Here is a 13,533-nt window from a genome sequence, read left to right on the forward strand (position 1 = left end):
CCTGATCATGGCACTGTACACCAGAAGCTAAACATTAACGAATGCCAACTATAATTTTATATATATAATGTGATGGCTCGGTGCAAGGTTGGAGGGATAGTGGATGGGGGGAGGGGGGTTCACAGTGTGAGGGATACAAATGATGAACGTCTAAGTATTACCTTGTTTTGTACACCTGAAACTAATAAAATAAAATAAATAAATAAATAAAAATAAAAAATAAATAAATAAAAATAAATGATATCTGGAAAAAGACCATTCTCTTCCAGGCAGCAGATCATATGATTCTAAAGAACAGAATTGCTTGACTGTATTTTACAAAGTTAGTAAACTTTTAGAATCATTTTATTTACTTCAAAATTCCATCTAACTCATTTAAAATTGGAGCATTTCCTTTGAAATATACACTCTTGCTGCCTGGAAGACGTATTTCAGTTCCAGCATGATGGCTTCAGTAAGCCCTAGCATGAATTCCTCATCCTTCCTGCTTACAGGATTTTCTGGCCTGGAGCAGCAATATCACTGAATCTCCATTCCCTTCTCCGCCATCTATGCCATGGTGCTTCTGGGAAACTGCCTGGTGCTGCACGTGATCCGGACCGAGCCGAGCCTGCACCAGCCCATGTTCTACTTCCTGGCCATGCTGGCCCTCACTGACCTGTGCATGGGGCTGTCCACAGTGCACACGGTGCTGGGGGTCCTGTGGGGGCTCAGCCAGGAAATCAGCCTGGATGCCTGCATCGCACAGACTTATTTTGTCCATGGTTTGTCCTTCATAGAGTCCTCTGTCCTCCTTGCAATGGCCTTTGACCCCTACATTGCCATTTGTCACCCACTACACTACTCCTCCATCCTAACTCATAACAAAACCATGAAAATTGGGATGGCAATCTTATGTAGGAGTACTTTACTCATATCTCCAGCCATCATTCGCCTAAAGTGCTTAAATTATTGCCATCCAAAGTTCTTAAATTATAGCCATCCCCACATCCTCTCTCACTCTTTCTGCCTACACCAGGACCTTCTCTGCCTATCCTGCTCAGACATTCAATTCAATAGCTATTATACCCTGATGCTGGTCATTTGCACACTATTGTTGAATGCTCTTCTTATTCTTTTCTCCTATGTCCTGATTCTTAAGTCAGTCCCGGCATAAATCATTTCAGACCTGCATCTCCCATATCTGTCCTGCCCTCGTGTTCTACATCCCCATCATTAGCTTAACTATGGTGCACTGTTTTGGGAAGTATTTCTCCCTCATGGTCTATGGACTCATGGGCAACATCTGTATCCTTTTCCCACCCTTGATGAGCATCTACCGTGTCAAGACTCAAAAGATTCGTAGCAGAGTGCTCAAAGTTTTTTCTCTAAAAATATATTGATATACTCAGGTCTTTTAAAAAACAAAAAAGGACAAAAATAATAAGTACACAAAAATCAATATAAAATAAATTTTATTAGAATTAGAGATTTTGCCCCGAGTCTATGATTCTTGATTTTAAAATGCATTTTAAATGTAGTCAGAGAATGACCTACAAATACATCTCATTTTAACTTATATCCTGGAAGTGAGTTGTTCTTAGGGCTGGAGGTGAGAGACTCCATCTGAAACATTTCATAAATCCTAACAACTGTTGTTCTGTGTGAAACAAGACATATGAAGGTTGTTCCATAAGTATGATCCTATTCATAAAGGTATAAAAGTAGTTAATGTGTCCAAAATAGATTTGGAAGCATTTTCTTTGCAGTATAACAAAGCTAAATTCAAATCCTAGGGCTTCCAGTTTCAAAAGCAGATAACTTGAAGCTTCTTTAGTTCTCTGAGATTCAGTGAATTAATCTTCAAAATGGAAACAATTCCAAAACCACAGGCATGTTGTGATAACTATATAGGCCAGAATTGTCCAATAGAATTTTTTCAAAAATGATGGAAATGCTATAATATAGAATAGCATATATAGATCAATATAGAGCAACAGCTACACATAGCTACTGAGCATTTGAAAGGTACAAAGTACAACTGGACAGCTCCTTTTTAAATTCCAGTTAATTGTAGTTAATTTATATTTAAATATTAAAACACCATTGTATTGGACAGTTCAGATATAGACTATTAAGAAAGACATATAATGAAATATGATGTGGGATTCAACTTTTATCATGTCTACTTTAAATTGGAATACTCACTTCTTATATTTTATGTGTGCACTCCACTGTCATTGAGCTGAAAGTAGATTTTGCTCTGAATCCTGTTTTTAAATCTAAAAGGCAAAGTCTCCTGAGCAGATGAAACTGTGTGCTTATGACTAATTCTGAGTCTAAGAGAAAAATATAAAAGACTATAAACAAGTTTCCTTCAAAGTAATTTAGTCCTGTTTTCAAAGGAAGGAAAGAAAGGAATCAGGTAGGTGTCTGTAGGGATAAAGAAAAAATAACTAGTTTAATCTTTCTATAATCTTCTAGGTACCTAAGTTGGAAAATGTTAACACTCAACAGATTAATGCATCAGAGTAATTTTACACCAAGAAAGCAATTATTTTCTAAGGATATTTTTAGATATAAATCTAAACTTATGTATTTAAAACTTACATTTAAAACCTGTGTTTATGCCTTTTCGTTTTTTTGTACTCCATTCAATTAAGTAGTGTCTGTTTATTGACTCAGTCAAGAAAGTAGAAATACTGCCTTTAGTTACCAATAGCTTAAGCCTCAAAGTTAGAATAGTTCCTGGATAGAGCAAAGTATCTTGGCCAGAAACAATAACGTAAAATTATCTTTAGGATAATAAATTAGGAATACTGAGTTAGAGTAGGGGGTTAATTAGAAGGAGAGGAGAGTGACTTTCCCGATATCAATAATGATCTAGTCTACTTTCTGCCAAAGCTACAAGAGCTGAAGAGTATAATGTAGGGTCTGAAGTGGGGATGAAAAATGACTATGTTCTAATTGCTAATTTCAATGTGATTCATTCTCTTGCTACATAACCAATAGAGCTATAACTCATTAGGTTAATATGAATGTGGTATTGGACTATGTGCCCTAATGGTAATAATCTTCATGGTCCATATTAGCAGACTAGCACATGGCCAATTTGACAAGATTGGTATGGCCCAGTTTTAGAATGAAAATAGCAGTTAGCTGCTGAATCTTCAGGGGTCATATAGGTGTCTAATCTTTGGGCACATGTTGCTCAATGGTCAGACAAGCTTCCCTTCAAAGTCTTGACACTGCATAATTGTCTCTCCCCAGAACTGACTCAATCTTGGGGAAGCAGGGCCTCTGCAATAGCAGGATATGTATTCCATCAGACAGTCATGATGGAAGACTGACAGGAACTTAATGTTGAGTTAAAGGAATAGAGTTACATGTCTGATACACCTGAGTGGTTGGTCTGAGAGTCATGTTTAATATGGTGGGTGGGGGGTTCATTTGAGAACTTTATACTATGAATACCTATGCCTAAAATTATGGCAATTTATAGAACATGAACCAACAAAGTTAGAGATAATGGCTGTGAAGATTTCTGATGTATTCTCAGAAATCTCAGGTTATTTTAGAACTATATAATTATACTATCATGATGAGATTTATGAAGAACTTCAGAATGTTTATAATTCATGACCAAATGAAACGAGGTCAGCCAAAGGAAGGGAGATGAGTAAAGGTAGCAGATAAAAGTAAATTTCTGTTGATTACTGGGTTTTACACAGAAACAAACAGGTTTGGAAAGTTTGTACTTTGGATTGTTTTATAAAGTCCTCTAGTTTGGGGAACTAACTTGAAAAATAACAACCTCTTCCTCGGGAGAAGGCCATTTTTGAGTAATTAGCCCAGGTCCTGACGATAATAATAGAGTGACTTATCACAGGTCTTAAAAATACAATCTAGCCCTCACAGCCTTTTGAGAAACTAGGTAGAGACATTCTTCCATAGATTCCAGAGAGCCAGCTTCTGAGGAATAAGAAAGCTGTTATCCATGAAGTAATTAATTCTGGGGCTGTTGTCAATGTGGTGGCCTGAAGAGCCAATGAGAAATAATAACCTTGTAGGAGTTAACCAGACTTCATTATAAGGCTACTGTAAGGCTACTGTCCAGCTTGGGTGGGAAACACTACTAAGATAGCCACACTGTGTTGAGGGAAACACACGTTCTCTGCTTGTTGCTTTTGTTACTAGGTAGACTGCAATGCCATTAACACTGCTCCCTGAATGTAGTCATAATTAATAAGAAGGATGCTAAAGGATATTCCACAGTTAGGGGATTTATAGAATTATTCTCTGTAAAATTTGACTCAAAAGAAAAGACAAATACCGATCAAATACCGATACTGGTATTTGAGTAATCCCTCACTGAATTGGGTAGGCTTGCTAACTGACAGAAGCAGGATGCGGTAAATCAGAAGGTCTAGTCTGAGTTGGATTCATTTGGCTCTCACATAAAAAAGCTAAGGTTGCTCTTTTCGGCCGGGACCGCCATCTTCCAGTAATTCGTCAAAATGACCAACACAAAGGGAAAGAAGAGAGGCACCCGCTATATGTTCTCTAGGCCTTTTAGAAAACATGGAGTTGTTCCTTTGGTCACATACATGCGAATCTACAAGAAAGGTGATATTGTAGACATCAAGGGAATGGGCACTGTTCAAAAAGGAATGCCCCACAAATGTTACCGTGGCAAAACGGGAAGGGTCTACAATGTTACTCAGCATGCGGTTGGCATTGTTGTAAACAAACAAGTCAAGGGCAAGATTCTTGCCAAGAGAATTAATGTTCGTATTGAGCATATTAAGCACTCTAAGAGCCGAGATAGCTTCCTGAAACGGGTAAAGGAAAATGATCAGAAAAAGAAGGAAGCCAAAGAGAAAGGTACCTGGGTTCAACTGAAACGCCAGCCTGCCCCACCCAGAGAAGCACACTTTGTGAGAACCAATGGAAAGGAGCCTGAGCTGCTGGAACCCATTCCCTATGAATTCATGGCATAAGTGTAAAAAAATAAAAGACCTCTGTAAAAAAAAAAAAAAAAAAGCTAAGGTTAATAGCTTAGCTTTTACCTTAGAAGTGATCCTTAGAAGTGAGAAAACATGTTTTTAATAAAAATAATCTGCTCATAATAAATCTACAAGCAGATGCTCACTGTACACTATACTAATTTTCCAAGGCCTATCAAAACTTTATTGTTAAATAGACTTAGAAGATTTTCTACCTGAGGCTATGTGTTGTTCCCTAGGATATTTGTGACCCCAGTATTTGAAAAAGGGAGAATGCTCTAGAGTAATGCACAAAGACCTCTAGATGAGAGAAATGAAATTTGATCCATTTTCTAGAATGACTCTTGTGGAAATTTAAAATATAATACTTGACCCAGTCAAGAAATCCTCTGCAAGGGAAATAGGTGTCCTAAAGCTTTTCCACCAAAAGTGTGGTTTTCGGTCCTGCAGCCTTAGGGCCATATGGGAGCTAGTAGGAAATGCAGAATCTTGAGCTCCGGTCCATCCCTAGTGAATCAAAATTTATATTCGTTTTAGTTTTGAGGACGCTGGTAATGTTCTTCTTCTTGGTCAGTGTTGGTTACAAGCTTTTGTAATTTTGTGCCAATTAATCTAGCTGTCTGATTATTTATGCACTTTTCTGTGCTTAGTATAATAATAATAAAATACGAATTTAAGAAATATGAAAGTGTCAATTTACAAGTAAACCTGAAAGATTAAAAATATATTTTTATTTCTGCTACTTTCTATAATCCACTAAAGCTATAGGTGTACACACAGAGACATTGTGAAAGGGGATGACAGCAGTGTATACACAAACAAATTTCATAAATATAGAAATCTTATATAGGATTCTCAAGAGACAAAACAGGTATGTAAATCTAAAATCTAGGTACTTGCAGGAGATACTAATGGGAAGAAAAAAATGATCTGTACAGAACAATCCTGGAAAAACACAGGGGTGGGAATGAGAAAGGTAGAAATGTGAACATTTGTGTGAGATTTCTTACCTAAAGTATTCAGAAATCCACTTCCTTTTAATTCTGGCAAAATGATTCATTTCTATAGTAACTGATTCAAATATGGTCCACATGTTAAGTACAAAGGATGCTAGGACTGAGGTGTTGTACATAAAAGAGAAAAATTATGTAAAATAATACACATTGAATATTGAAGCTCACGGAAAACTTGTCCCCACCCATCTCCTAAAATACTAAACAGACTACTATTCCACATCTAGAGGATTTATAGGATTATTCTCTGTAAAAACTGTTTCAAAAGAAAAGACAGATGGATATTGGTATTTTAGTAATCCCTCACTGAATTAGGTAGACTCCTTCCTCATCAGCCTACAAGGTAACAGACTTTATAACAAATCCCATCATGTTCATAGAGATCCGTACTTGATTCTTGGTTCCTCTCCATGAAACATGGATGGACAGCCAAAAATTACCAGGAATCTGATTTAATCCACCAATACAAAAATCACAAGTCCAAAATAAATTTTAAGGAAGAAAATTGACTGGGTGAAGCAGAGCTTATTCAGAGCAGAGAATAAAACTGAAAAAAAAAAAAAGTCCATGAATAATACTCTTAATGTTATACTCAGGTATATTAGATCCCTGATATAAGAACAAAGTACTATTAATAAGAAATAATTACATAACACAGAATATTATTTTTAAATTAAACAACAATATGAGAAAACCAATAGAAGTCTCAGGGGATAGATTTAAGGAAGCAGAACAGTGTTAAATATAAGGACTGAGAGAAAAAAACATAGGGTCAATCCAAGAACACCAATGTCTTACTACAGAAGTTGTAGAAAGACAGGGAAGACAAGATGGGCACTAGATTTATCAGGGTGATCACTTCGTAAGTTACATAAATGTCTAATGACTATGTTGTATACTTGGAACTAATATAACAGTATATGCCAACTGTAATTGAAAAATTAAATATATATATATATTTTTTTAAAGGTAAAAAAACACAAAAAACCCCACCAAAACAAAAAAAAAATGTATAGGAGAAATTTGTTAGAATTAGGAATTTATTAGGAAATTATATAAGACTTTTCCCAGAACACAGAACAGAAGTTCAAATTGAGAGCATCACCAAGTACACTCGGGGTGGAGGGGCAGAGAATTTATATATGTAATTTCATAATAAGTTAAGAGAATGAAAAAACAAGCCATAGATTCACAGAAAACATTTGCAAAATACATATCTAATAAAGGACTTGCATCCCAAATATGCAAAGAACTTCTAAAACTCAACAATAAGAAAATAAATAACTCAGTTAAAAACTGGCTTCTCTCTCTGCTCGGGCCACCATTTTAGGTCAGTTTCTCCATCAATTCCTATAGACATGCACAGTTCATGAGTAAAGTTTAAGGGAAAAATGTAATGAGGGAGGGAGAATATACTGGACCATCAAGTGGCATTTTAATTTGTTATTTTTCAGACTTCCATGCCAATATCTCTCGTCTCATATTGTTGCCTCACATTTCCTGTTCACTGACTGTTCATACTTCATATGGTTATGGTATATTAAAGCAATATTATTTTCCATATGATCATTTGAAAATTTTTCTGCTTAGATAAGATAAAAGTTGGAAGCCAATGCAAAATGAGATAAGGCCTCTGAAACAGTTCTTTTAGCTTTGAGAAAGAATGGAAACAATGGTGATGTTGACAACCACTGAGATTCATTATTATTGAAACGGTGACCCTATGTCTTCTATTTTGAGATTTAAACTTCTAGGATAATTCGACTTAACAGTGTTGTTTGGCTTGGGACGTTTTAAGTTTTTCTTTTCTTTGCTTTCCTCCACTCCCCGTCAAAACTTAATGACTCTGTTTACTATACATTTACTGTGCATACCAGTTTCAATGGTTCTGTTTACTCCAGACCTTATGCATACTTGCTTCAATGACTTGAAGGAAGTTTTTACATCTGTATAAGATCCATTCCTATCGTGGGGGCAGATCAAGTTTTTGGGAAGCACTTTTTTTCAGGAATTGCCTGACCAACTTCTCCTTTCCTTTGTTCTACCTCTCTTTGCAAGCCTATAAAAAACTTTTTGACTTATTAATCGTGGGAAGGCAGTCTTTGTGACAAGGAGTCCACTGACTTCCCTTAACGCTGGCATTTTGGAATAAACCTTTTTTTCCCACCAAAAAAAAAAAAAAAAAACTGGATAAAAGATCTGAATGGGCACTTCACCGAAGAAGATATACAAATAGCAATAATCATATGAAAAGATGCTCAATATCACTTCTCATTAGGGAATCACAAATTAAAACAACGATGAGATATCACTACACACCTATTAAAATGGCTAAAATCCAAAACACTGATAATACCAAATGTTGGTGAGAATGTGGAGCAATAGGGACTCTCATTCATTGTCGGTGGGAATGCAAAAGAGTACAGCCACTCTGGAAAAGAGTTTGGCAGTTTCTCACAAAACTAAATATTGTTCTGCTAAATAATACAACAATTGTACTCCTAGATATTTTACCCAAACGAGTTGAAAACTTATGTTCACACTAAGATATGCACAGAATAGCAGCTTTATTTATAATTGCAAAAATTGGAAGCAACTAAGATGAATGGATAAATACACTATAGTACATTCATACAAAGTAATGTTATTCTTTGATTAAAAACAGAGAGAGCTATCCAGCTGTGAACAGACATGGAAGAAGCTTAAAAGCACATTGCTAAGGGAGAAGAGCCATCTTGAGATGGCTACATATTTATATGACTTTAACTATATGACGTTCTGGAAAAGGCAAAGCTATAAAAACAGTGATAAGATCAGTTGTTGCCAGGGATTCAGGCAGGAGGGGAGGGATGAATAGGTCGAGAACAGGGGATTCCTGTCTAGTCTTTCCCTATTTAGGCCCTATAGTAAGGCTTGCATTAGAATTTTTCTCTCTTGCTCTTTGGCAGAGGTACTAGTATCCAGGAATCTCTCTTGCCTGTAAAACAGCTATGTAGGTGCAGCTTGAATAGCCCTAAATGATAATGCAGATTTAGAGCAAAAATTCCAGCCAGTTCAACATCCTCAATTTACAGGAAAGAAAGCTGAGACCCAAAAAATTTCCACCACTATTTTAGTTACAGAGCCACAATCCCTTATTTATTTTCTTGAAATCCACAGAACTTTGAAACCTGAAGCTTTTGGCTGCACAATCTGACCTACAGTGACGACAAAACCTGATATGAACTGATGTGAGGATATTGTCATGTTTATTTGTCATATTTCTTCAGAGTTAAATATTGATATGTTCGTTGAAATAATATGAATCTATTTGATTATGAGGGACTTAATAGGACCCCAATGATATTGTTATCTAATATCAAGAATATGACCATGTCATTTTTCTAAAATCTGGAAAATTATTTTCCTAAAAACTGTGGCCCAAGAATTTCAGATAATAGAATATAGACATGTGTAAGAGATACTAAATGTACTGAAGGTCATGGGTAATAATTAATCCATCTGTGGAAGATATTACTGGAGATGGGTTTTAAACTGGTAACAGTTTACTGCCTTCTTGTTTATTATATGTATCTTGAAATATTATCTACCAAAACTTTTTTATCCAAGGAGGAAAGCATAACTACTTCAAGAAGAAAATATGTATCTGAAGTCATTATCTACCAAAAGCTTTCGATCAAAACAATAATGCTTAACTCTTCAATGGGATGAGACAATCAAAATTCGAAAGTATCAGAATCAAATATCAGTAGATCCTACAGCCTTCATCTATGGATCCTATTCTTTGTTTTTCTGGTCACAATCAGACAATCAGATGAGGAGGCCAATTTCTATTGTCACCTAATTTCTCACTGTCTTTTTCAACCTCTTTTCCTCTACTATATTTTGATTTCCTTAATTTGTTTTCCAAGGATAGGTAGGATAAATACTGTTGCTTTTTTTTTATATCCAAAACCACAAGGAGAAACCATTCAATTAACCACCACTTACGGTTTTAAGACCTTTGGAAGAAAAGCATTTGAAATACAGGGAACATTTAATGTCTCTTTCCATTAGCACTCACACTTGTATAATAAGATATAGCTTCTTTCAGTGAGCACTGAAATGTCCAGGTAACTGACTGTGAGACGGGTACTTGTCTAGCATCGATCATCGAGTCAAGGTCAGCTGATGGTCAGTCATCATATTTATAGGGAAGTTATACTAATATAAATGAAAAAGGTTTTCAGGAAGCCCTTGCTCAATACCAGTAAACCATGGGTATTTAGAAGGCTTCACTTGAGAGAAGTTAATGAGAAAACATCTTTTTCTCCACAAATCTCTTTCATCTGCATGGAGTCAGTTTTCAATACCATTAGTATAATGGAATTTGTCTCTATCTCGTTTTTCCTCCACCCGGAACCCCCTTAATGTGTCCTTTAAAAAAATGAAGGGGATCGCTATAGTAGCTGATAGCATTTCTGGACCCCTCTGATGGTGACTCTGTGACCAATGGAGGAGAGGGGAAGCTAAGGAGACTTAAAATTTCAAAATAAATAAGATGATAGAATCTAGTTTTAGGTGCCTGCTAAGAAATGTACAATTCTTCCACATATGGCATTGACAATTTATATTTGCAAATGACTCCATGAGAACTCCATGAGAACAGGAATCACTGTAGTAGCATGAGTCTCTGACATGTACAAGAAACACGTAAGTATATGTTTACTTGGGTGTCTGAAAGTGCTAGCCAGAGGAACAACTGAACAAATTGTAGAGGAAGAGAAAGCAAGGGTACTTCTCCTTGAGGATTATGTACCAGAACCACTGTAGGCCATCGCTTTCTATAAAAGGAATACAATTCAATCCTCTGAGGACTAAAGAGGTGCTTAAAAGGAGGCATAAATAGAGAGTTCCAGATTCTTATGTGGGTTTTGGGCATCTCCTTGCTTTTATATTTATTCTCCACTCAACCAGTTAAATATCTTCAGGATCCCAGAAAATATAGGTAAGTAAATTGAGTTATGCTCAGTGAAGACATGTAGAAAAAGACACCAGGATAAAAACATACAAAACAAACAGAAATCAGTAAACTGTAGAAGCTGCTCATTTTTCCTAGGACTTAATCATCCTGCCTTTTTCTCCAACCTGACCTGTGATGTGTTGAACGTGGATCTAACTCCAAACTTCATCTGCAATTGAAGCCTGTCTTTATGCTCTTTTATTAAATGGGTCCTCTTCAAAGAACACAGATATATATTTTTTTTCCTATTAGGTATGTTTATGCAATGGTCATTTTTCTTTGATATGAAGATCTGAATGTTGTGTTTAGATATGTTGAACTTATATTCCAGTAGTTAAATACAAGGCTTAATGGTTAAGCAAATTTAGTAGTTAAGGATAATGCATATATGTACATGTACACGAATATTAGGTTGGTGCCAAAGTAATTGCAGTTTAAAAGGTTAAAAATAATTGCAAAACTGCAATAACTTTTGCACCAACCTAATATATACAATATTTTTTCTGATAGAATTTACTGAATGTTCATTATATATCAGGTGCTGGTGTAGGGACAGATACAGAAGCTGAAACTCAGAGATTCTAATTTCCTTCCTTATATAACAAAGAAGCTACATTGGTGATAGGGCAAGAATATTCTGCTTCTAAGCCCAAGTGTTCATCACTATGTTGAATTGCCTGTGCCTTATAAAAGTAAAATGATAGTTTGGGGGTAAAAATTGCCAATTGTTACCATGTGCTCAGTATAAGAAAATAAGTCTTGGCCTTTATGGATACCTTAAACTAGCTCAGTCTTGGTTTAGTGGATCATAAGCCTGAAGTCCAGAAATTTAAACTTGCTCAAGCAACAATTATTTTGGTCTTAATAGTAGTAATTTTGCAAGTGCCCTAATTTGATCTGTTGTTGAGATAGAAACATATCTGGTATACGTAGCAGCCATCCTAAAATACTAACTTTAAAATGGACTCATTTATAATTGGTGCTTGTTTTGACGTATTTTACAAATAAAAACTGAACTTTAAATTAAGTAACATTTTTAAAATTAAAGTTTATTGGGGTAACAATTATTCGTAAAGTTACATAGGTTTCAAGTATACAATTCTGTAATACATCATCTATATATCACGTTGTGTGTTCACCACCCAGAGTCAGTTCTCCTTCCATCACCTTATATTTGATCCCCCTTACCCTCATCTCTCACCCCCACTTCCCCCTTACCCTCTGGTAACCACTAAACTATTGTCTGTGTCTATGAGTTTTTGTTTTTTCATTTGTTTGTCCTGTTCCTTTGTTGTTTTCAGTTTTATATACCACATTTTTCAATGGTCATACAGCCAGAATATGACTTAGCCAGTATTTAAATTCAATTCTACGTAGCACATTATTTGTATTACCACACACTGCCTCTGTGTATATGTTAATGATTCAGTCAAAATATTCCACCAGTAATACTACAAAATAAGACTATAAAGAGCCCAGAATTAAAAGTTAGGTAACCACAGGTGATAATGCTACAGTCAAGACAAAACTAAATAAAACAAAACAGATCGCTAGTGTCCCAAAAGATCACCAGTAAAGTTAGAAAAAAACTTGCAGAATTTGTTTTCCTTCCCCCGTGTCTATTTCTGTGTTTCTTTCTATCACTTAGACTCTTCTCTCCCTCGTCCCTAATGTCCTTATGAAGTCCCACTCACTGTAAGCCCCACCTCCATACTGCACTTCACTCACACACAAAGCTCTGGCATAGATCTGTGTCGGTGTGTCCCCAAATTGGTCTTTTCTCTCACTCTGAAGCATCAAAATGCCAGTCAAAAAAATTCAAACAATTAATTTCAGCTACATGATAAATGAGTAAACAATTGGTTTATAATTAAAGTAGATCTATAGACACATGCATCTTTTTAATTTATCTTTTAATTTATTAGGGTGACAATTGTTACTGAAATTACATAATTTCAGGTGTACAATTCTGTATTGCATCATCTATAAATCCCATTGTGTGTTCACCACCCAGAGTCAGTTCTCCTTCCATCACCATATATGTGATCCCCCCTTACCCTCATCACCCTCCCCCTACCCCCCTTACCCTCTGGTAACCACTAAACTATTGTCTGTGTCTATGAGTTTTTCTTTCTCATTTGTTTGTCTTGTTCTTTTGTTGTTTTTGGTTTATATATCACATATCAGTGAAATCATATGGTTCTCTGCTTTTTCTGTCTGACTTATTTCACTTAGCATTATACTCAAGATCCATCCATGTTGTCACAAATGTTCCTCTATCATCTTTTCTTACCGCTGAATAGTATTCCATTTTGTATATATGCCACAACTTCTTTATCCATTTATCTATCGAAGGACATTTTGGTTGTTTCCATGTCTTGGCCACCATATACAAAGCTGCAATGAACATTGGAGCACACATGTCTTTATGCATAAATGTTTTCAATTTTTTTTGGTAGATACCCAGGAGAGGGATTGCTGGGGGAAAAAATGACATATGCATCTTAACGTTTTATTTTATTATTTTTAAAGC

The 13,533-nt window shown here is 35.8% G+C and overlaps 1 protein-coding gene and 1 pseudogene across 2 annotated transcripts; both read left to right on the forward strand.

The window, feature by feature from the left end:
* Positions 1-442: 442 nt before the first annotated feature.
* Positions 443-1,382, forward strand: LOC308503835 (olfactory receptor 51V1-like; annotated as a pseudogene). Its single transcript has one exon. The product of its transcript is annotated as an olfactory receptor 51V1-like (transcript).
* Positions 1,383-4,496: 3,114 nt separating this feature from the next.
* Positions 4,497-4,999, forward strand: LOC308503852 (large ribosomal subunit protein eL21-like; the record flags this gene model as incomplete). The annotated part of the gene is made up of 1 exon (XM_081063523.1): positions 4,497-4,999. The coding sequence occupies one exon, from the start codon at positions 4,497-4,499 to the stop codon at positions 4,977-4,979; it is 483 nt and encodes a 160-aa protein (XP_080919649.1). The 3' UTR covers positions 4,980-4,999.
* Positions 5,000-13,533: the final 8,534 nt, after the last annotated feature.

Source organism: Rhinolophus hipposideros (genome assembly GCF_964194185.1).
Source record: "Rhinolophus hipposideros genome assembly, chromosome: 10".
Lineage (NCBI taxonomy): Eukaryota > Metazoa > Chordata > Mammalia > Chiroptera > Rhinolophidae > Rhinolophus > Rhinolophus hipposideros.